General features: G+C 41.7%; 1 protein-coding gene and 1 non-coding gene across 2 annotated transcripts in view; one reads left to right on the forward strand and one right to left on the reverse strand.

The window, feature by feature from the left end:
- The first annotated feature begins 904 nt into the window (after positions 1–904).
- The window catches only part of SLC26A4 (solute carrier family 26 member 4), a 48,247-nt gene continuing 28,618 nt past the window's right edge, over positions 905–20,533 (forward strand). The window contains exons 1-7 of the mRNA XM_007180896.1: positions 905–1,068; positions 2,516–2,655; positions 9,306–9,416; positions 11,097–11,281; positions 11,884–12,048; positions 17,186–17,338; positions 17,445–17,527. Of these exons, the coding sequence (XP_007180958.1) occupies positions 905–1,068; positions 2,516–2,655; positions 9,306–9,416; positions 11,097–11,281; positions 11,884–12,048; positions 17,186–17,338; positions 17,445–17,527 (1,001 nt within the window). The remainder of the gene's footprint in view (positions 1,069–2,515; positions 2,656–9,305; positions 9,417–11,096; positions 11,282–11,883; positions 12,049–17,185; positions 17,339–17,444; positions 17,528–20,533) is intronic.
- Positions 7,961–8,032, reverse strand: TRNAE-UUC (transfer RNA glutamic acid (anticodon UUC)). The gene has a single exon. It is a non-coding gene; the product is annotated as a tRNA-Glu (tRNA).

Below are 20,533 nucleotides of genomic sequence, written 5' to 3' on the forward strand. Positions count from 1 at the left end.
TTTGGACTAAGGTGTCTCTGTTGCTCCATAAATAAAACGTCTCACTGCCTTCTGCGAGCGCTATAAAGGCGGCGGAACGGCTGTCCCGGGGGCATTCCGGGCCGGACTTGAGCCGGAGCAGGTGAGATCGTCGCTGAAGATGCAGCGCACCCCACCCCGCCGTGGCTTAACTCCCGGGGAGGCATCGCTGGTTGGGGATGGGACTAGTGGGGGGGGGGGGCACAGAGCCGCCGGGCAGGGGACAGTACAGCCTTCTTTCTGAGAAGCTGAGTGCGAGAAAGAAGCTAGGAAAACAGGCCGAGGGGTGAGACCTGCTCCACCCGCCCAAAGTTCTGTCCCCGGGAGAGCGCGCCCGGCTGCTGGAATTTGCCTGCAGCGCGCGCGAAGCCTCGGGACTAGGGGAGCATGGCCTGAGGGTTCCACGCCCGGCCCCGGGGGTTGTGCTTCTTTCCCAGGGCGCGCCTGGCGCTGCGCCCTGGGTCGGGTGCGGGGAGAGAGGGACGTTCGCAGGGTCCCCCTTCCTGCCCCCTGCGCGCCGCGGGCCCCAGCCCGGGTTTGGGGAGATTTCAGGACGCGGACAGCGCCCTGGCTGCCCATCTGAGGGGACTGGGTCGGGTTCCCGCCGCCCCCCAGAGCCGGGCTCACTCTCTTATTAGAGTCCGGTTGCGCCGGGCGGCAGGTGCAGGCTCGGGACCCAGAGGTCCTCAGGGCCCCCTGCAGGCTGGAGGTGCGCGCCCGGGGGCGGCGGGCCCGGGCGCAGAGGGCGGCAGCGCGCGGACCAGGCTCTCGGGGATCGGCTGCAACAGGTGGGGCCGGCCGGGGGCGGCTAACGGGCGGTCTTCACCTCCTCTTCTCTTCCCTCGTTCCATCTCCTCCCTCCTCGTCGTCCTCCGCCTCGCAGGTCATGGCAGCGCCGGGCGGCAGGTTGGAGCCGCCGCCGCTCCCCGAGTACAGCTGCAGCTACGTGGTGTCGCGGCCGGTCTACAGCGAGCTCGCCTTCCAGCAGCAGTACGAGCGGCGCCTGCAGGAGCGCAAGACGCTGCGGGAGAGCCTGGCCAAGGGCTGCAGGTAGCAGCCGCGGCGGGCGGGGCGCGGGGCTCAGTGAAGCCGGGAATCCGGGCGCGCCGACCCGCGGGCGTGCCCGGCGGCGGAGTGTGGGATGCCGCGCCGCCCTGCAGGGTCGACCCTGCTTCGGTCAGCTCACGGACTCTGGCCTTCCCGTTGGGAGGGTGGCTCTATCATTCTCGGCCCGAATCGACACTAGTCTCGGAAACTCATCTTTGGAGAGGGTGTGTTCGGGGAGCCGCATCTCCTTTTCCTCTCTTGAGGGTACCTGGAGTGCGCCTTGGGGTACAGAGGGTCCCTACGGCCTTCTTGTGAAGGCTAGGCTGAGGAGAGAGGGAGAGCAAGGTGCTCGATTACAGAGAGGTGATGGGTAACCCGTAACCTGACCAAGAATCCTTGAAAGCCCCAAACTCGTCTAGGACGGATGCCACTCAGAGACACGAAATGAAGGCGCGAACACAGAGCGCGTTGCGCTCCAAGTTGTCCACTGTCAGGCAGTAGGGCCCCCCGAGAAGAACCTCCATCAATCTCTAAACCCAAACGAGACACCCGTAAGTAGATATCACAAACAAAAATGGAACTATCAGCTGCTGCTAGATTTTCTTTCTGTTAAAAAACCTTTCATTATAAAACATTTCAAACACATTCAAAAGTAGGCATAGTAGTGTAATGAACCCCCTCCCATGTTTTTACCCATCACCCAGCTTCAAAGATGATCACCTCAAAGTTAATCTTGTTTCACCATATACTTGCCCCGCTCCACTTTTTTTTTAAACTAAGTCCCATATGGTGTTTCTTTTTGTTTTTTTTGTTTTTTGTTTTGTCTGTATATATCTTTAGGGACTCTTAAAAAATAACAACCACAATTCCATTATCACACACAAAAATTAAAAAATTCCTTAATATAAAAAATTAAGTCAAAAATTTTAAATTGTCTCATAAATATACTTTTTAAAATAACTTATTTGAATCAGGAGTCAAATAGTGTTCACCTACTTTTAATATGTTTCTTCTTTTACCTATAGGTTGTTGAATTTTAAAATCTAGATAGCAAGGTGCAGCAAGATATAGATTCATCATGTTAAGAGTTGTAAAAACTGGCTCCATGCTCCTATTGCCAAAATATACAGAGTTTGTTTATGTTTCTTGAAAGAAAAAGAGAAGAAGAAGAAAGTGCCTGGGTTAGAAGTCCAAAAATTAATCTCCATTTAAAGACTCCACATTGATCAATCTGGGGCTGGACCAGAAAATGGGTTCTTGTTTAGGGATATTTTCTCAGAGGATTAAGAAGGTGGGAGAGGGGAGGGAACACTTAATCCTGTGTTTTCTAGTACAGTGCATTTAAAAGGGTAAATAGAGTTCTTGGCAAAGACATGGTAAGCACTTTGTGATTTGCAGTGGGCTGTGATGGAGATTGGATTGCAAGTCCAGTTTTCTTGCCTTTTGACAGTTGTTCAAGAAAGAGAACCCTTGGTGTGCTGAAGACCCTCCTGCCCATCTTGGACTGGCTCCCCAAATACCGGATCAAGGAATGGCTGCTTAATGATACCATTTCGGGAGTTAGTACTGGGCTAGTGGGGACACTGCAAGGTAAGATGGTGGTGGACTAGCTCCCAAGTGATGGAGAACTGCAGTCTCCAGCAGCTGTTCCTAACTCTCCCCTCGCTCCCATGGGTCTGCAACAAAGGCTTGCTCACCCTTCACAGCCTTCATCTTTCCTCCAGAGTCTGCCCCTTAGTGGTGAGATTCCCCTCTTTCTCCTCTTCCTTGGAGTTCTCTTCCGGGGAAGCCCTGCTGCTTCTTTAGCTGCATGGCTCCAACTAGAGCCCTATCACCTAAGCAGCAGCTTCCCAATTTTCACTGATCAGAACTCACAGTAAGAAATCTGTATTACATCATGATCTATACACACATATCTCAAGTTTTGTGAAATAATATTTACCCTCACTACAGGTGATACACTCTGATATTTTCTATTCTGTCCTATTCTATTCTGCTTATATTTTTTAAATGATGATTGTAGCCCGTTAAATTATCTTACATTGCATACATGGTCTTGACCTGCAGTTTGAAACTGACTTAAGGGAAAGGGAAGGACGTATTTTAGCCTGGACTACACGTAAGTGGCTTTTTCTCCCCTTACCTCCCCCTCCCCTTTTTAAATCCATCCCCGTATTTTAATCTTCTGGCAAAATGTCCCAACACAGGACATTTTTTAAACTGCCTTTATGCCGCATTTCCATGAACATCTTGGAAATCTATTGCATAGCTGGTGAATAGCATTATGGGCATTCTCCTTTGTCCTCCACCCCCATCATCTTGCTTCTGCCCTCACCTCAACTCTACAAAGCTTCTGGACCATGAAAACAGAAATCTCATTTATTTATTACCATTTTATGGAGTATCTAGTAGGTGCCAGGCACTAGGTATTCTGACATGAATAAGATGCACCACCTGCTTTCAAGGAGCTCATAGTCCAATGAGGAGAGAGATAACAATTCAATGGAAGGACCAACCGTAGCAGGGGTAACATTGCTTGGGAAGGGAGTGCACACAGGGGCACTCAACCCAGCCTTCAGAGACTGGGAATGGCTTCCTAGAGGAGGAGTCATCAGAGCTGTTTCCCTGAAGGTTAAGTCTCAGTTTGCCAAGTGATGGGAAGTAGGGTGGGGTAGAAATGTGTGTAGAGAGATGGCTATTTCAGAAGTTAGTAATAGTGGTTGAGCAATGCCATGAGCCAAAATTTGCCTATAGAGCTCTCAGGATTATTCAGAGCAGGCCAGGGAGATTCCCACAGAGAAGGAAGATGTTCTGTGGCCCCAGTGCAGAGCCACAGCCTGGTCAACCATGTTTTCAATCACAAAGGTCGATGGGAGAGTTGGATGGGGCGGTGCGGTCCATATGTTAAATGATGCCAAGTGCTGTGTACACAGTGGACTCTAATAGCTGTGGCATGGCAATGCCCTGTGGCTCCTGGGGGACAGGAACTGTCTAATTCATATTGTTTAGCCAGTGCCTAGCATGAGACTGGCACAAAATAGGTGGCCCTGTTAACATTTACTAAAGAGGACTGAATTGCATTCCTGATAATGAATCATCTTTATGTATGAAAAATGCTATTTCAAGCTGTGTCCCCCAAGTGTTCACAGACAAGTATCTTATAAGAATTAACTTTAGTTTTAGTTTCATTTATTAAGCATCCTGTCCAAGGTCATGGAGCTGGTAAGTGGTAGAGCTGGGATTTGTCTAATTTGTCTAATAGTCTAATTCCTAGGATCTTAATTTATAAACGATGCAGTTCCTCACTTTATGACTGATACGCTTTCTAGAAACATTATCTCTATGAAGTTATCTTTGTAAGGTGAATTTCTGGGAGGTCAACCTGGTTCATTCATATGTCCATTCATCATTCATCATCATTCATTCACCTAATAATATATGTAGGCCAGCCATGGGGATTCAGTGGTTTACTGACAGGCATGTGTGGGTACTGACCTCATGGAGCTCATTTTAAGTGGGAGACAGAGGAATTAAATAAGCAGATAAACAGAAAAATAATTACAGATTGTGATATCTATTATGGTGGATTAAATAGGCTTGAATAGGGATGAATTTGGGATGGAGTGTTTATTTTAGTTAGAATGGTCAAGGAAGGCTTCCTGAGGGGGTGAAATTTAATCAGGGTCAGGAGGATGGGAAGGAGACAGCCGTGTAAGGAGCAGAAAGAAGGGTGTACCAGGCACAGGTGCAAAGTCCCTGAGGTCAAAAAGAGCATAGTATTTTCAAGGGAGGAACGGGAAGAATTCCAGTGTGGGTGGAGGAGGGGGCGGGCTGGGGGCAGTGAACAGGAGGAGATAAGGTTAGACAGGGCCAGGATTAAGATGTAAATGAGTCACTCTCTGGGGGCCTTCTTCAATAATGCGCCCCAGGCATTTCGCTTGCTCGCTTGCCTCTCCCCAGTCCCAGCCCTGAGGATAGATGGTTCCGCTTGAAGCCAATCAAGCAGGAGATTAGAGAGAGCTGCACAGATCTGAAATAAATATATATATTTTTTGGCTGCACCGCAAGGCATGTGGATCTTAGTTCCCCGACCAGGGATTGAACCAGCACCCCCTGCACTGGAAGTGAGAAGTCTTAACCACTGTACCACCACGGAAGTCCCCTGAAATGTATTTTGGAGCAGGAATCACAGATAATATACTGATGGATTGGAACTGGCTGAGGAGCAGGATTGGGATGGAAAACCAAGCATTTCCTTTTGGACATGCCACATTTGAGAGGCCAAATATGGAGTTGGAGATACTAGAAGTGTGAAGGTCATTGGAGAGGTCTGGGCTAGACATAAAAGTCCAGAAAGCATCACTTTGGAGGTGATATTTAAAGGAGTGGGAATACCTGAAACTACCTAGGGAGAAAGGGCAGATGGGGAGGAGAACGGGGCTGGAGTACTTAAAGGTCGGGGAGATGAGGAGGGGCCACAAAGAAACATGAGGAGGTTGGGCTCAGGAAGTTAGAGAAAAAGAACAATCTGAGGAATGTGGGGTCAGAAGCCAAGAGAGGAGTTGTTTTCTTTTCTTTCTTTCTTTCTTTCTTTTTTTTTTTTTAAGGATAGAGGGGTCTGTAGTGTGGAATGCTCTTGGTGATGGAACACAGACAATACTTTTAAGAAGGTTTGCTGTGAAGCACAGTAGAGAAATGGCTGTAACCAGAGGCATAAAAGGCAAAGATAAAGTGATGGGAGGATTTATTTTTCTTTTAGTATAGGAGGTACTAGAACACAGATGTGACCCAGTGGACCATGAGATCTGTGGTCCATGGGGTAGAGGAGAAACAAGTAAAAGTGACAAGAAGGGGCAAGTGTAGAGCAGTTCAAGGATAAAAGTGGGAAGGCTGCTCCTTCAAGATAGGTGGGGTATTTTTCCTCCATTTTCAAAGGAGAAAAACGGACAAAACTGTGCAGATGCAGAGAGACTGTAAATTTTGGTAAAAAGCCAATAGGCATCTCATGGAGTCCCTGTTTTGGATGAAGTCTAGGATTCATCTCTAAACAGTGTCTGTATAGAGAAGGGGGATGGGGAGTTTGAGAGAAGTAGGGGAAGTCTGAGTAGCTATCTCAGGGTGAGGAAAAGCACACTTCCTGAGGAAATGAAATTGGATGGCCAGGCAGTTTGGAGTTCCCATCTGGGGCTTGCGATCATGAAATTTATGTGAAACTGGCCAGCCCAAATGTAGAGAACTTTAGTTCAGTTATCCAGCTGCTTGAATCCTGGCATGCAATAGGGTGATGCTTGGGTTTGGCCAGACTGGGGCTTTACCAGAGAAGACAGGGGAAGGAGAGAGAGAGTGAAGCCAGGAAGTTCAGAGTATTTCTGAAAATTCTATGGACAAGGAGGCAAGTGAAGATGAGAGGGTACCAAGGATAGTGGATCCGCTCATGGATTAGAAGCCTCCTGAGGACAAAGAAATGTTGCAGTAAGGATTCTGGAGTAGGTGAGCGGAGAGGCTAGGTGGCTGTAGGTGGAGAGCAGGAGGCTCAACGTTGAGATTTCAGAGGTGGTGCTGCAGTTTCTAGGGATGGCAAAGTCCACGATATAACCAATATAACCGCTGGCTGGGCAGCTGAGGGGTGGGGAAAAACTCATCGGAGTTACTGAGAAGCCAGAAATGCTAAGGATCATGGGATCTTTTTTACTTTTATTATTAACAAAAAAGTTCCCACTAGGCAGCAAGAAATCAATGCAGCCCTTTTAGTGCTATTTTTATTCGTACCTATGGGGAACCTGCTCTCTACTTTCTATGGATACTTTTGCCTTCTAGATGCTTCCGAATGTTTGCTAGCACCACCTTTATCAATACATGCCACCATCCTACACAGGAAGGGTGCCAACACAAGAGATTCCATAGTTTAAATCAATGGCTTAGATTTCTTTACAAATTATATAATTTCAAAACTGTTGTACCAAATTCCCTTATAATATGATTACAGTATATCTGAGTAGCAGTTGTCCCGAAATAGGATACTATGTGAAAACTGAAAAAGCCCCCATTTTCCAGGCCTGTAAGGACTGCAGAGCCCAGTTTAGGCAAGTGGAAGTTTGAGAAAGACTTGAAAAAAATACATAGGAAATAGGTTGTTTTCATTCCTTGCTCCTTCTTTTATTTTTGAATATTAAAAAAAAATTTTTTTTTTTGGCTTTTGTTTTTGCTCCTTTTCTTGTCTTCCCTTTGTGGCCTCACCTTTCTACTCTATGCTCTTGGGATGAGTGTTTATTGCAATTCCTTGTTGTAATTTATATATGAAAACATTTGCATCAGTAATACAGATTTTTCTAGAATGCAAACTCTCTAAGGGCAGAGACTTTGTTTTGTCCACTCCCATATTCTCCCAAACCTAGAACAGTGCCTGACACATGGAGGGTACATAATCAATAGTTGCTGAATGAATGAATGTTTATTGTGGGAAACTAGAAAATACATATAGGAACACGAAAAAAATACCTCTTCAACAAATGAGAAGTCTCCTTTGATCCTAGCATATAGATAACCCACTAAACCCATATTTTAGTAAATATCCTACTAGACACATAAATGCATATCTATGTAAAGGTATAAAGAAATGTCTGAGAATGATAAGCACTAAATTCAGGATAGTGGTTGATTCCTGAGGGTGGAGGGAGGAAAGACAATGTGAATGAGAAAGAGTATATAGAGAGATTCAACTGTACTGGCAATAATTTATTTCTTAAGCTAGAGGCTGGGTACATGGGTGTTTATTATATTATAGTCTTTGCATACCTGAATTCTGTTAAATCTTTTCATATTTTTAAACTGATCACTATTTTGTGTTTTTTGTTTTTTTTTTTTTTGGCTGCGCTACTCACTTGTGGGATCTTAGTTCCCCGACCAGGGATTGAACCTGGGCCATGGCAGTGAAAGTGCCAAGTCCTAACCACTGGACCACCAGGGAATTCCCTGATCACTATTTTGAATCCTGCCTTTTCTCACTTATTTCTTATATGAACTTTATTGTACTAGAGATAGGTAAATTATTAGTAGTAAATTATTTCTATGCAGCACATCAACTTCATTTCATAGAATTACAGTATAATTTAGTTAACCACTTCCCTGTTTTGAGACATTCATTCAATAAATAATTTTGGGCACTCGGAGGCCAAGATATTTAGGTTGTTGCCACTTTTTTTTTTTTACTGTTATAAATGTAATCCTTTATTAATGACCCAAAGGTCAAAGGGCTTGATTTTCTCTCACTGTGAGTGAGTAAAATGTAAGGAGGTAATATAGAGTAAGATGTGCTGACTACCTAAGAAGTATTTAATCAAAAAAAACCCACAGGAGAAGGAAAGTGCTATGGACTGAATGTTTGTGTTCCTCCAAAATTCTTATCTTGAAGCCTTAATCCCCAGTGTGATAATATTTGGAGGTGGGAGCCTTTGGGAGGTAATCAGGTAGAGTCCCCTTATAAAAAGAGGAAGAGCCCAGAGCTCACTCTCTCTGTGCCATGTGAGGATACAACAAGAAGGCAGCCATCTGCAAACCAGAAAGAGAGCCCTCACCAGATACTGAAACTGCTGGTACTTTGATCTTGAAGCTCTCAGTCTTCAGGACTGTGAGAAATAGTTGTTTGTTGTTTAAGGCAAAAAGCAAACAAACAAACAAAAAGCCAACGCATTATTGTCTTCCACTGCCATGTACACAGAAAGGTTGAGATTTCTCCATACAGTGTGACATTCATGGACCCAGAAGCCACTTGGGATAGCCTAGCGAAGGTGTTGATCTCTTAGTGGAGAGCCTATGTTATGTACAAAGGTCAGATTTTTTTCTTTGGATCTAACTTCTGTTCCCCCACAAGAAAGGAGAAAGAGCAGGGCAACAATGACTGTGTTCCTCACAACACTGAAACACTGAATTCAGACAAACCCAGCCTGAGCCTTTGAACTGAATTGATCAAGTTTTTAATCAACAACTGACTTGACTTTCTTTTTTCACTCACCTGATGATTGAACTACTGATCAGTTGAGTCAGCTCCTTTGAGCAGGTGATATGTGAGCTGCAATCATTATCCCAGCTGATTTGAATCATGTTCTGCATCCTAGCGTAGTAAGGAAATCACTCAGAATGAGCTGTAAGTTGAAGAGATCTATGAAAAGGCCTTTCTCTGTTCAGTAGACATAAAGCATAACTTTTGTTTCTGAATTTGATCATTTTGGATGTACTTTCAGGCATGGCTTACGCTCTACTAGCTGCTGTTCCTGTTGGATATGGTCTCTACTCTGCTTTTTTTCCTATCCTGACCTACTTTATCTTCGGAACATCAAGACACATCTCAGTTGGTAATTATAAGCATATACAATTATATCTGTTCACATTTAACGTGTTTGGGCTATATTATGTGTGTTCTGCTTCCATATCTTTGTTAATGTTTTCTAGGGAGATAGGGCATCAGTGTTTTGCCTGCTTTTCCTATTCAATGATGCAATGGTTCTTAAGTGTAAAGTGTAAGCTTTACACTTAATCCCCTTTTTTTTTAATGAAGAGGAGAAAATTGAAAGATTGTTAAAAAATTGTAGCCTACCTTCAAATCTTAGCATGTTTTGCTTTTCAAAAATATAATAAGTTTGACTCTATATTTAGAAAGTGTTCTAAAATAAAAAATGACAAGGGAAAAAAATCTTCAAGAGGTTCTGAACCTGCTGTTTTACTAGATTAACTTAGCTTTTACTAAATTATGTTCATCAAATACATATTCATTGTCTTATTAAAGAGCATACTTATTTTAAGTCACTAATATTGGAAGACTGGCAAAATCGTGCCAAAACAACTTAGAAACTGAGCTTGGTTGTCCTTCTTGGTATGGCCCAAAATAGATTTATTTCCTGAACTTCCTAAAATTTGAATTTTCTTCTGCTAAAATGTTCTAGTAAATGAGTGTTTTAATGCTATTTTGCAACGTTGACATTTACACTTGAGATAACTTTTCGCCTACATCCATCTGCTGGCTAGACATGTCTACCTGGGCAATCCTTTTGAAACAAATGCAGCCATCTACTACTATATCCCCAACCCATATCCTTATCCTTCATTGTATTTCCCCCAGTGTCTGGCATATTGCCTTGTCTATAAAAGGAGATCAGAATGAGGTTATTGACTAAAAGAACTTTCTCACCTGGGAGAGTAGATCAGTATCAAATGCATGACGAGGTGAGGAACACAGAAGCTGATTTTTTTCTCTTTGGTGTTCTATACATTTAGACACTCCGGGTTACTGGATTTTGGTACTGAGCCCTCCCAGCTGTTAAAGCCTTCCATGATCAAAGGATAGGATCATCATCATCATGGATAAAAACATCAGTAGTGAATGGAGCAGCTGCTGAAAGAAAAGTACTTTTGAAACGTAGAATCTTACAGACTGGCATTTGATATGAAAAAATTTGTCTTGGAAAGAGAAAAAGAGAAACTCTATACTCCCTTTGCTATTTCTTTAACCTAATTTTGAGCAAGTGATATTGATCAAGGTCCTTCTCTCCACAGAGATCAGGACATTGGATGCTCTAGGAAATGAACTTACATGGAATAAAAATAAGATGGAACAAGTAATGACTCAGCTAGTATGCCATTTCTGCCAGGAAAACTTTCTTTACAACTCCTCCCTCCACCCACCCATGTCCCCACCCATATACATGAAGATGACACACAGATAGGTTAGACACCCTACCTGTGTACTTACAAGGCAGCCTGAAAGCTGTATTACAGTGACCCACCTACATGTCTCTCTTGCTCATTTCTGGGTCATGAATGCCTTGAAGCATCTACTTTTTAGCTTTTTTTGGTGAACAAACAGTATTTTCCCAATCACAGCTAATTACTTCACACATCTTTCTAATCCTACGTAGACATGTTGAGCCTAAACATTTGCAATTAATAATAATAATTTTAAAAAGTTTTTTATGGAGGTATAGTTGATTTACAAGTGATTAATAATTATTAATTGATAAGAGACTTTTTTCCCCCAGGACCTTTCCCAGTGGTCAGTTTAATGGTGGGATCTGTTGTTCTGAGCATGGCCCCCGATGAACACTTTCTCGTATCCAGCAGTAATGGAACTACACTGAATACCACCATGATAGACTCTGCAGCTAGAGATGCAGCAAGAGTATTGATTGCGAGCACCCTTACTCTTTTGGTTGGAATCATACAGGTAATGGGCTTACAAGGAATATATAGATTGGCATGATTTGTATTTGAAAGAATTAACTGTAAAGCATGTGGACTCAAAGATTCATTTAAAAGCAAAACAAATCAATTTACCGACCCCTCAAAGTTATTTTTTAAGTTATATTGTTTTAGGTCAGGTGCTAAAATAATCAGCAAGCCCCCGCTTATTAAGGCTCACTTAATCATCAAAGTCAGAGACAGAAAAAAAAAAGGCAGAAGAACATGTGTGATTCAAATGAGAATAAGAGAAGGGAAATGTGCCAGAACCCACAAAGAGAAAAAAATGTTCTGGTGAGCAGAGCCATGGAAACTGCAAGTCACAGAAATAAGCTACATGAATTTTTCTTTTCTTATTACATATCTAGAAATACTTTAAGGTTCGTACTACACACGGTTTTCAAATTTTAGAGTGGTGGAGGAGAGAGGGCATTAAGAAATTCAGATTTCTTTCCTACAAGTATTTTTGTGTTATCGGCAGGCTACCAGAGTTTTAATTGGTGTTAAGTTTAATTCATTAATAGTTCAAAAGGGTTGATCCTTTTCCCAGGCAAACATTTAATTTTTCTTTCCTTCTTCTTGTTCTAGTTGATATTTGGAGGTTTGCAGATTGGATTCATAGTGAGGTACCTGGCAGATCCTTTGGTTGGTGGATTCACAACAGCTGCTGCCTTCCAAGTGTTGGTCTCACAGCTAAAGATTGTCCTCAATGTTTCAACCAAAAACTATAATGGAATTCTCTCCATTATCTATGTAAGTGGTGCTTCTTAATCCAGGGATGGCTCACTTTTCCTCTTGAACTTGAGTCTGGAGAGTGTGCGTTCCTCCGTGCCATACTTTGGGAGCCACTGAAAACATTCTTCTCTGAAAGAAGCAGTAGAATCAGGGGTGACATTGAAAAAGGCAGATTTTGCAAAACATTGTTCTCAGTTGATCAAAATGGTATCAGAAGTATCATTGCTCTTAAAAATAGTAACGAAAACAAAGTGCTACAGTGAAGACTGGCCTGGGAGGCAGCAGACTTGAACCCCATTCTCAATTTTGCCTCTGCTAAGCTAAGTGACCTTGGACACGTGGTATAGGACAGTGGCTGAAAGCTCAGTTTGGATGAACGGGATTCATATCCTGACCCTATTATTTATTATTTGCACTATTACATGAGCAAATCACCATGCCTCAGCTTTCTACTCCGCAAAATGGAGTTGGTAGTAATATCTACCAATTAAGTTAAATAAGGATATATGAGAAGCACTTGGCCTAGGGGCTGGCATATAACAAGTACTCAAAAAAAACAAAGTGTTATTTTGAAATTATTATTTCACATCTCAAAGCTTCTTTTCTGTTTTATTTATAAAGTGAAATGATTGGACATGTATCTCTAAAGCCCTTTTTAACTGTGAGAGTCCATAAAATGCATAATGTAAATGTCTCAGCAATTATAGATGAAGAGGAACATTAGATTCAGAGATGATTCAACATGCAAAAGAGAAGCAAAAGAAGGATGTAGATCACACTAATTAGATTTGAAAAAGTTCTTGGATCTAAATGTATGTTCTGTATAAAGCATGTTATCAGTGCTTGAAAAATGGTGGTAATAGTAACATGATGTCACCCTAGCTTGGGGAGAATGATACAAGGCAAATACAATGTGCCAGCGTTAAGAATGAGTTTGAGTCCTTTAATGACCCATGTATTTGCTTCTAAACTGATGTAAGGCCATGCATACATATCTAAAAATTAGTGAGGTGGACAGGAATTTGCTCAGGTTCACAGCAGTGCCATAATCCCACATTACTCTGTCCATTCAACAGACATACCGAGTGCCTATTCCAGGCCAGATACTGTGCTAGGCAGTGGGACTAGGTAGAGGAGGCAGTTTAACATAGTGATTAAGATCATAGACTTTGAACTTCAATAGACTTGAGTTGGAGTCTTGGTTCCACCACCTATGACCCATGTGATTCTGGGCATGTCATATTTAACTTTTCTAAGCCTCAGTGTTCTCAGCTGTAAAATGGGAATAATGAGAGTAGCTGCTTGTTAGCACTCTGAGGATTAAAAATGAAAATTTGTGTAAAGCACTTAGTACAATACCAGGCTCATAGTAAGAATTCAGTTCATTATTGTTATTTTCATGATCATGATGATCAGACCTCATGGAACTTACTGTTCACTTCCCAAGGACCGAGCCTATTAGCAGCTGTTTTTTCATTCATCATTATTTCTGTCATTGTTGATTTTTTTCCTACCAAGACCTTGGTTTGCTTTGAGACCTTCTGACTGTCTTTTTCTGAGAGGCTGTCTCACTTTTGCAGTCCCTACACACCATATTTTTTTTTGCTTTCCTACTTTCTCCATCAACTGTTCATTCATTTATTCCTTCATTGTCATCCGTTCATCTTTTCAATAAGTATTTATTGAAACCTGCCACGTGCCAGGCACTGTTCACTCCCTGTACAAACCCACTTACTCCTGAATCCACCAAGACACCCCAACTGAGTATGCTCGCCTCGTCGTGTAAACATCACTAGGACTGCATCCTCACAGATCACAGGAGGCCTAGGCTGATGGGTGACCTGGGTCTCTGGCCGCTGCTGGACTTCTGCAGACAGGGGACAGAAATAGTCCTTCTGGTCTCCTAGGACTATGTTTAAGATGAAGCTTGCTGCAAATAACCCCACTTTCAACAGAGAGCAAAGTAACCAGGAAACACTAGAACAAGGTCAAAAATAGTTTTTAAACTATTATGTGACTTATGTCCTGTTGAACATTATTCTTGAAGCCTCAGGTTAGAATGTGTTACAGAATTCTGCAAGCAATTCCTCCCAGGCCAGCCAAGTTGGATAAAGATACTTCAATCGTTCTTGTGTGAGGATGAATATAAGCTTGCTCCTCTGGAAAAAAAAAAAAAAAAAATCAGCAGGTTTGGAAATAATTGCATAAGGGTTGAATGAGCCACTCAGTACCTGAACAGAGAATTCTGCTTATGATATTACCAGTTGCGATTATTCGTGAAAGAATCCTTCAACACATTCAGGGCAGCTGTGGATTCCTCCAGGAAAGACTGTAAGATTGTTGTAAGATGCTGTCCCTGGAATGTAGTTAACATCCCTTTTGTTATAAGCTTGTGCTCTGGATCGCCTGCCTGCTCCTCCCTCCAAAAAAAAGGAAATAATGAATACAAGTAATGGGAGGAGGAAATATTGGGAAAGAAAGAAAAATAGAAACTTGTTTACAAATGCCAGAGATGCTGGGTACAAGAGGCAGAAAGGAAAATTGGCAGAATTCAGAATTAGTAATACTCAAGCTACCAGGTAACTACTCAATCATGTAAGTAAATCACACAGTCCATTTCAAAGTGGTTATGTTTTGCTACTGTTCACTCTGAATGGTTTGTCTCAAAAGACAAGGGAAGCCTTTCTGCTTGCTGACTAAATTGACGTTACCTCCCCATTTCTTCCCCTAATGAGGAGGAAGACCACATGGAAAAGTTCTGCCCAGATGGTGAGAGTTTTGAAAGCTACCACTAAGCTCAGTCAGATTCATTACTTCGAATCTATTTCAGTATGTAAAAATGAAGCCATTATAAAAGGAAAGTAACATTTTAATGGTTGATCTTATATATGCAGCAGAAGTTCTGGTAGGAGGAAATGCCTGACAGCAAGGGCTGATTATGAGGGATTTGTTATATTCATAGAGATAAAATGAATTAAAATAAATTTGGCACCAAAAGTTAACCAGTGAATTTCCTCATATGTAATATCAGGTATAATTTTTAACTTAAGGCTTCATATACCCAGAAGGAAGAAATTCTGTAAATGAAATGGTTCTAAAATTCTCCAGGCATGGTAGGAAATATAGTAAAATATTACCCATTCTGAAAAGTTTCATTACCTTGAGTTGAACTGGTCAGAATACTAGGTTGAAATATGGAATCATAAGTATATCCATATTTTAAACACATTTTAGTAAGTACTTTAATAGTAAACTAAATTGGAATTACTTTACAGTGCTTTCTTAAAGTCTCATTTCTATATCTTTGAGTACAATCTGACTACTTCAGTTTATATGGGTGAATTTTATTTCCACATAGATTAAGCTTTCTATTGTAGAACTTTTCATAAGAGATTCTGAATAAAATCAACTATACTCCAATATAAAATAAAAATTAAAAAAAAAGATTCTGAATAACTACTCAGTATAGGCAATTAATATATTCATATGCCTTGTTTGATGCAATTGTGTAATATAAACTGATCTTGGTTTTTGCAACTCATATTACATTTTTAATACACCACAGGTGCTTTTTCTTCAAAGGTCTAAGTGACTCTCAAAGATTACATGGCAATCCTGTAGTGATCACTTTTGTTAAGGTGAAAGTTTTTAGGATTGGGATAGGTATTCTGATTGTTCTTAAGTTTGAATATTTCCATCTTGCGTTGAGAGTAAACCTTTATTGTATAGACAATTAATTGAAGTATTATATCTAGCTCATGAATTAATCACGGTCATCATCAGAAAACTGATTATGTAAAGGGCCAGACAGCAATACCTTCAAGACTCTGAGTTGTGTAGGGCTGTTTACTGCTATGGTAAATGCCTTAAATTCTTGAGTTGTGTCCGCTTGTGGTAGTAGTTTTATTTTGTTTTTTGTTTTTTTTCCTTTTTCACCCTGCTATCACTTGCGTCATCTTGTTACTATCAATGTATCTGCCTCTAGCAATTTTTACTGACTCTGGAAAGCAGACAAAGTAAATGTGCTAGTATTGTGTTTAAAGCAAGGGCAAAAATAGGCAGTGAAAGTCCAAGAGGCTTCCTACAAGTCAGATTCTCGAACTCTTGTTCAAGCACTTGGTGGCATGTATTTTGCTTGCACAGTAGCTTCTCCTCTCATTCCCTTACTCTTGAATGTTTTCCAAAGAGGTGGAGGTTGCTGGCAAGATGACTCCTACATTACTCAGTGAGCACTATACATAACTGTTACCAGATTGTTGTTATAATTATTTTAAGTAATATTTTATCTTCATATAAAAATATATCCATAAAGGGACTCATTCAAAGAAAGGTAACCTTCACTGGGAGATTAGTCGTCTCGAAGAATTGAGGAATACCTTCTAAAGTCATGCCTTCTACAGGACTGAAGTTCCTATAACAAAGATATTAGTGTTCTCCTCCGGGATTCTTCCTTGCTAATCTCCCTTGATTCCCAGAAACCTCCTATTTACAAAACAAAACTAGTTTTTCTTGAGCTGTCTTGTCTGTCCACTTGGAAAGAGTTAGTTTTATTTAAGTCACCTTAGTTCAAGTTTGAACTAAGTACCAAATTAATTTCCAAAAATTTATACTTGACCTATATATCAATTCAATAGCTTTTCTTTGCCATAAAGAATGGATCAGTCCGTATGTATCTACATATGAAGAATTTTAGGGATTTTTATTCTCACCTGTATCATTCAGGTTTAGTGAAGAGCTTTACCTAAAATATTGGTTAACTGGGACTTTTGGTTTATCAGTTTTTAATCTCAATAATACATATCAACATGGTGAAAATTAGGTCACTTAGTAGCACCTGTAAAACCACTTAAGCCATAAACTTTTAAAGCCCTTCTGCAAGCAAAAGACAGTATATAATGATATATTTTCTTTTAAAATATTCCATTCTTATTGTAAAAAATACAGATAAGCAAAAATAAGAAAACAGAAATCACCCATACTTTTACGACTTCAAGTTAACCATCATTAATAACTTGGTATATATATTGCAAAGATTGGATGTCAATGGTCTGTATATTAACCAACACATTTTTATAATTTTACATGAAATTAAGTGCTCTTTGATGATGATATGATTTTTCATATGGGAAGTATATAAAAAAATTTCTTTTTACAGACTCTAATTGAGATTTTTCAAAATATTGGTAACACTAATCTTGCTGATTTCATTGCTGGATTACTCACCATTATCATCTGTATGGCAGTTAAGGAATTAAATGATCGATTTAAACACAAAATCCCAGTCCCTATTCCTATAGAAGTGATTGTGGTAAGTAGAATGTGTAATTAGAAAATTCAGCATTAATTAGTTTGATAAGAAAGGAATTGTTAAAACAAATGGACTTTTTTTTTTAACCTCTTTTGTTTTATTTCAGACAATAATAGCTACTGCCATTTCATATGGAGTTGACCTGGAAAAAAACTATAACGCTGGCATTGTTAAGTCCATCCCAAGTGGGTGAGTATGGAGTTCCTCTTAGGCAATACTAATATATTGTCAGTGCTTTCTGTTTAAATGAAACTTAAGCTTCATTTCATTGGTCTTATTTGTGTGTGATCTTAAAGAAATATCCATTTGTGCAAACTATCAGATAAACAGTATGTGTGTAGATAAAGATCAAGCCATTTGTTTAAAAGCGACCCGCATATGCTCTCTGTTTTTCTTTATGTTCTTAAAACGTGGCAGGACATGCACTTTTTTTTTTTTTTTTTTTTTTTTTTTTTTTTTATTTTTGGCTGTGTTGGGTCTTCGGTTCGTGCGAGGGCTTTCTCCAGTTGCGGCAAGCGGGGGCCACTCTTCATCGCGGTGCGGGGACCGCTCTTCATCGCGGTGCGCGGGCCTTTCTCTATCGCGGCCCCTCCCGTCGCGGGGCACAGGCTCCAGACGCGCAGGCTCAGCAATTGTGGCTCACGGGCCCAGCTGCTCCGTGGCATGTGGGATCTTCCCAGACCAGGGCTCGAACCCGTGTCCCCTGCATTAGCAGGCAGACTCTCAACCACTGCGCCACCAGGGAAGCCCAGGACATGCACTTTTAACGCCAGATTCCTGATTTAAACTCACATATACAATTACAGTATACTATACATACTGTAGAATCATGGTTAGTAACATTTATTGTACTGAGAACAATCTGCTTAAAGAAAAAGGGACATCTGGCCTAAATTCTCCTCCATTTAGTTTAATCCATCTTAGATAATAATTATATCATTTGTGCCTGTAAATAAAGTGCATTATCTCTAAGGGAGGTTTGATATATTTGATAGTTTGATGAAGTAAAAGAGTAAAGAACTAAGGTTCTTTGTCTACTTCTGTCACCATCTAGTCCTGTGGCCCTGGCAGGTTCTCCTGTGACACAAAGAGAATGACAAACCACCGAAATCTCAACTTGAACTTGCTGTAAAGCACCAATGAGATCGCTCATAAAGTGCAAAGTGGACCAAGGGCCCTACAGTATAATTCGACCATATGACATTGAAAAAGAAACCCAGATGTTTATTACACTTGTAACATAAACTTATAGCATCTATGACTAGACTTGCTGTTAGATAACTAGGAAGTACTGGTTTCCCCTCCCTTAATAACAGCTGAGGGACCTGTAACAGTGTTTCTCATGCTCTTAATAGAAACTCCTCAGCCCAGCTCAGTCCCGGGGCTTATTCCGCAGGGAACTGCTGCCTTGCCATTGGGTTAATCTTATGATTTCTTCTAATCTGTTCAAAAAAAAAAAAAGAAAAAGAAAAATTACATCTGGCTACATGGGGCTTAACTTACATATCATCCTTTCTGGTGTTTCTCAAACTCATTTTTTTTAAGAATCACATGAGGCCCTTATTAACACAGATTCCTAGTTCCAACCCTGAACCTATGGAATCAGGCTTTCCAGAGGAGGGGCCTGGGAATTAATATTTTTCAAACGGGCTTCAAGTGATTCTAATGCTCAGGTAAGTTTGGGAAACTTTACATTAGAGGATCAACATTTTGATAGTGAATCCTAATGCTGGTATAAATTTAGTGATAAAAAGATGCAGTGTGGCTATTTGAGTTATGGCGTTTTCACCCTAACAATTAGATTATTTGAGTAGTTATAAACAGCTACATAAATAATATATTTTATAGATCCCTGCTGTCAGGCTTCCTAGGGTGTAACTCTTAGAGGAGGTCCATAGCAAATGCCCTGTCCCATAAGTCCATGTTCTATTAATAGATTTAGGGAACTCATTTTTGCTGCCCTAAGTCAGCGGTCCCCAACCTTTTTGGCACCAGGGACCGGTGTCATGAGAGGCAATTTTTGCACCGATGGGGGTGGGGGGTCGGGTGGGGCGGGGGATGGTTCAGGCGGTAATACAAGCGATGGGGAGCAGCAGATGACGCTTCGCTCGCTCGCCCGCCGCTCAGCTCCGTGCACAGGTACCGGTCCGTGGCCCGGGGCTTGGGGACCCCCGCCCTCCGTGATCCCTTCTGACCCTATCCAGAGCTTTCCTGGCTGCTCTCCTGCTGAGAATGGATCTCTAGCCTCTTGCTCTTGGGTTAGTCAAGCTGCATCCTCTGACAGACCGCCTGGTGTGATTGGTCAGCTGACCTAACCTGCCTGGCCCCCAGGACTCAAAGCTCCTCCCCAAGGGCAGTGATCCCATTTGTCTTGTGCAACTTTTTGATAGCACTGAACCAAGTCTAATAACGTTAACAAACCTGAAAAAGAAAGGGTGCTGTGGAGAGATTGGAGAAGGGCAGGGAAAGGAGAGAAAGATGAGTTGGACGAAAGGAGGAGGAACAAAGAGAAACACTGTGCTACCCACCTCTTCATCCCCTCCCCACGTCAATCCCCCAATAAGGGAGTAAAAGCACGGCCGCCGCCGGCAGCTTCCTTTTGTCCCATTGAGGGCCAATGCCATATGTCAGTATCGCTCAGTGCCCAGTGACACTGTCCCCAAAACTATGACCACTTGCCCTACTTCCCTACTCCCTTGCTTGGCCAAATATACAATTTCTGCAAGTCCGGTCAGCTTCTGAGTATCCCACTAGGATTCACCTAAACGAGGAGCCCTCATTCTCTCACTGACCCTTTTCCTTTTTTGTTGTTGTCTTCTGTTTTTTAAATTTTACTTTTTGGCTGCACCGCAGGGTATGTGGGATCTTAGTTCCCAGACCAGGGATTGAACCCGCGCCCGCTGCATGGGAAGCCCGGAGTCCTAACAACTGGACTGCCAGGGAAGTCCCATCACTAACCTTTTTCTTAACCAGCAGGCTCTAAGAGGGTCAGTCAGATCTTGTGACCCAGGAAATCATCTAATATCTAACATTCATACCTGGACCTACTAAATGACCTTGAGCAGATCATTTCACTTTTCTGGGCCCCAGTTCCGGTATCAACAAAAAGAGAGGTAGATTCAACAATTTCTAGGATATTAGATTAGGATATTAATTTGGATAATATTAGGATATTAGCTGGCTCTAGATTTCTAT

This window comes from Balaenoptera acutorostrata, chromosome 7 (genome assembly GCF_949987535.1).
Source record: "Balaenoptera acutorostrata chromosome 7, mBalAcu1.1, whole genome shotgun sequence".
NCBI classification, from domain to species: Eukaryota; Metazoa; Chordata; class Mammalia; order Artiodactyla; family Balaenopteridae; genus Balaenoptera; species Balaenoptera acutorostrata.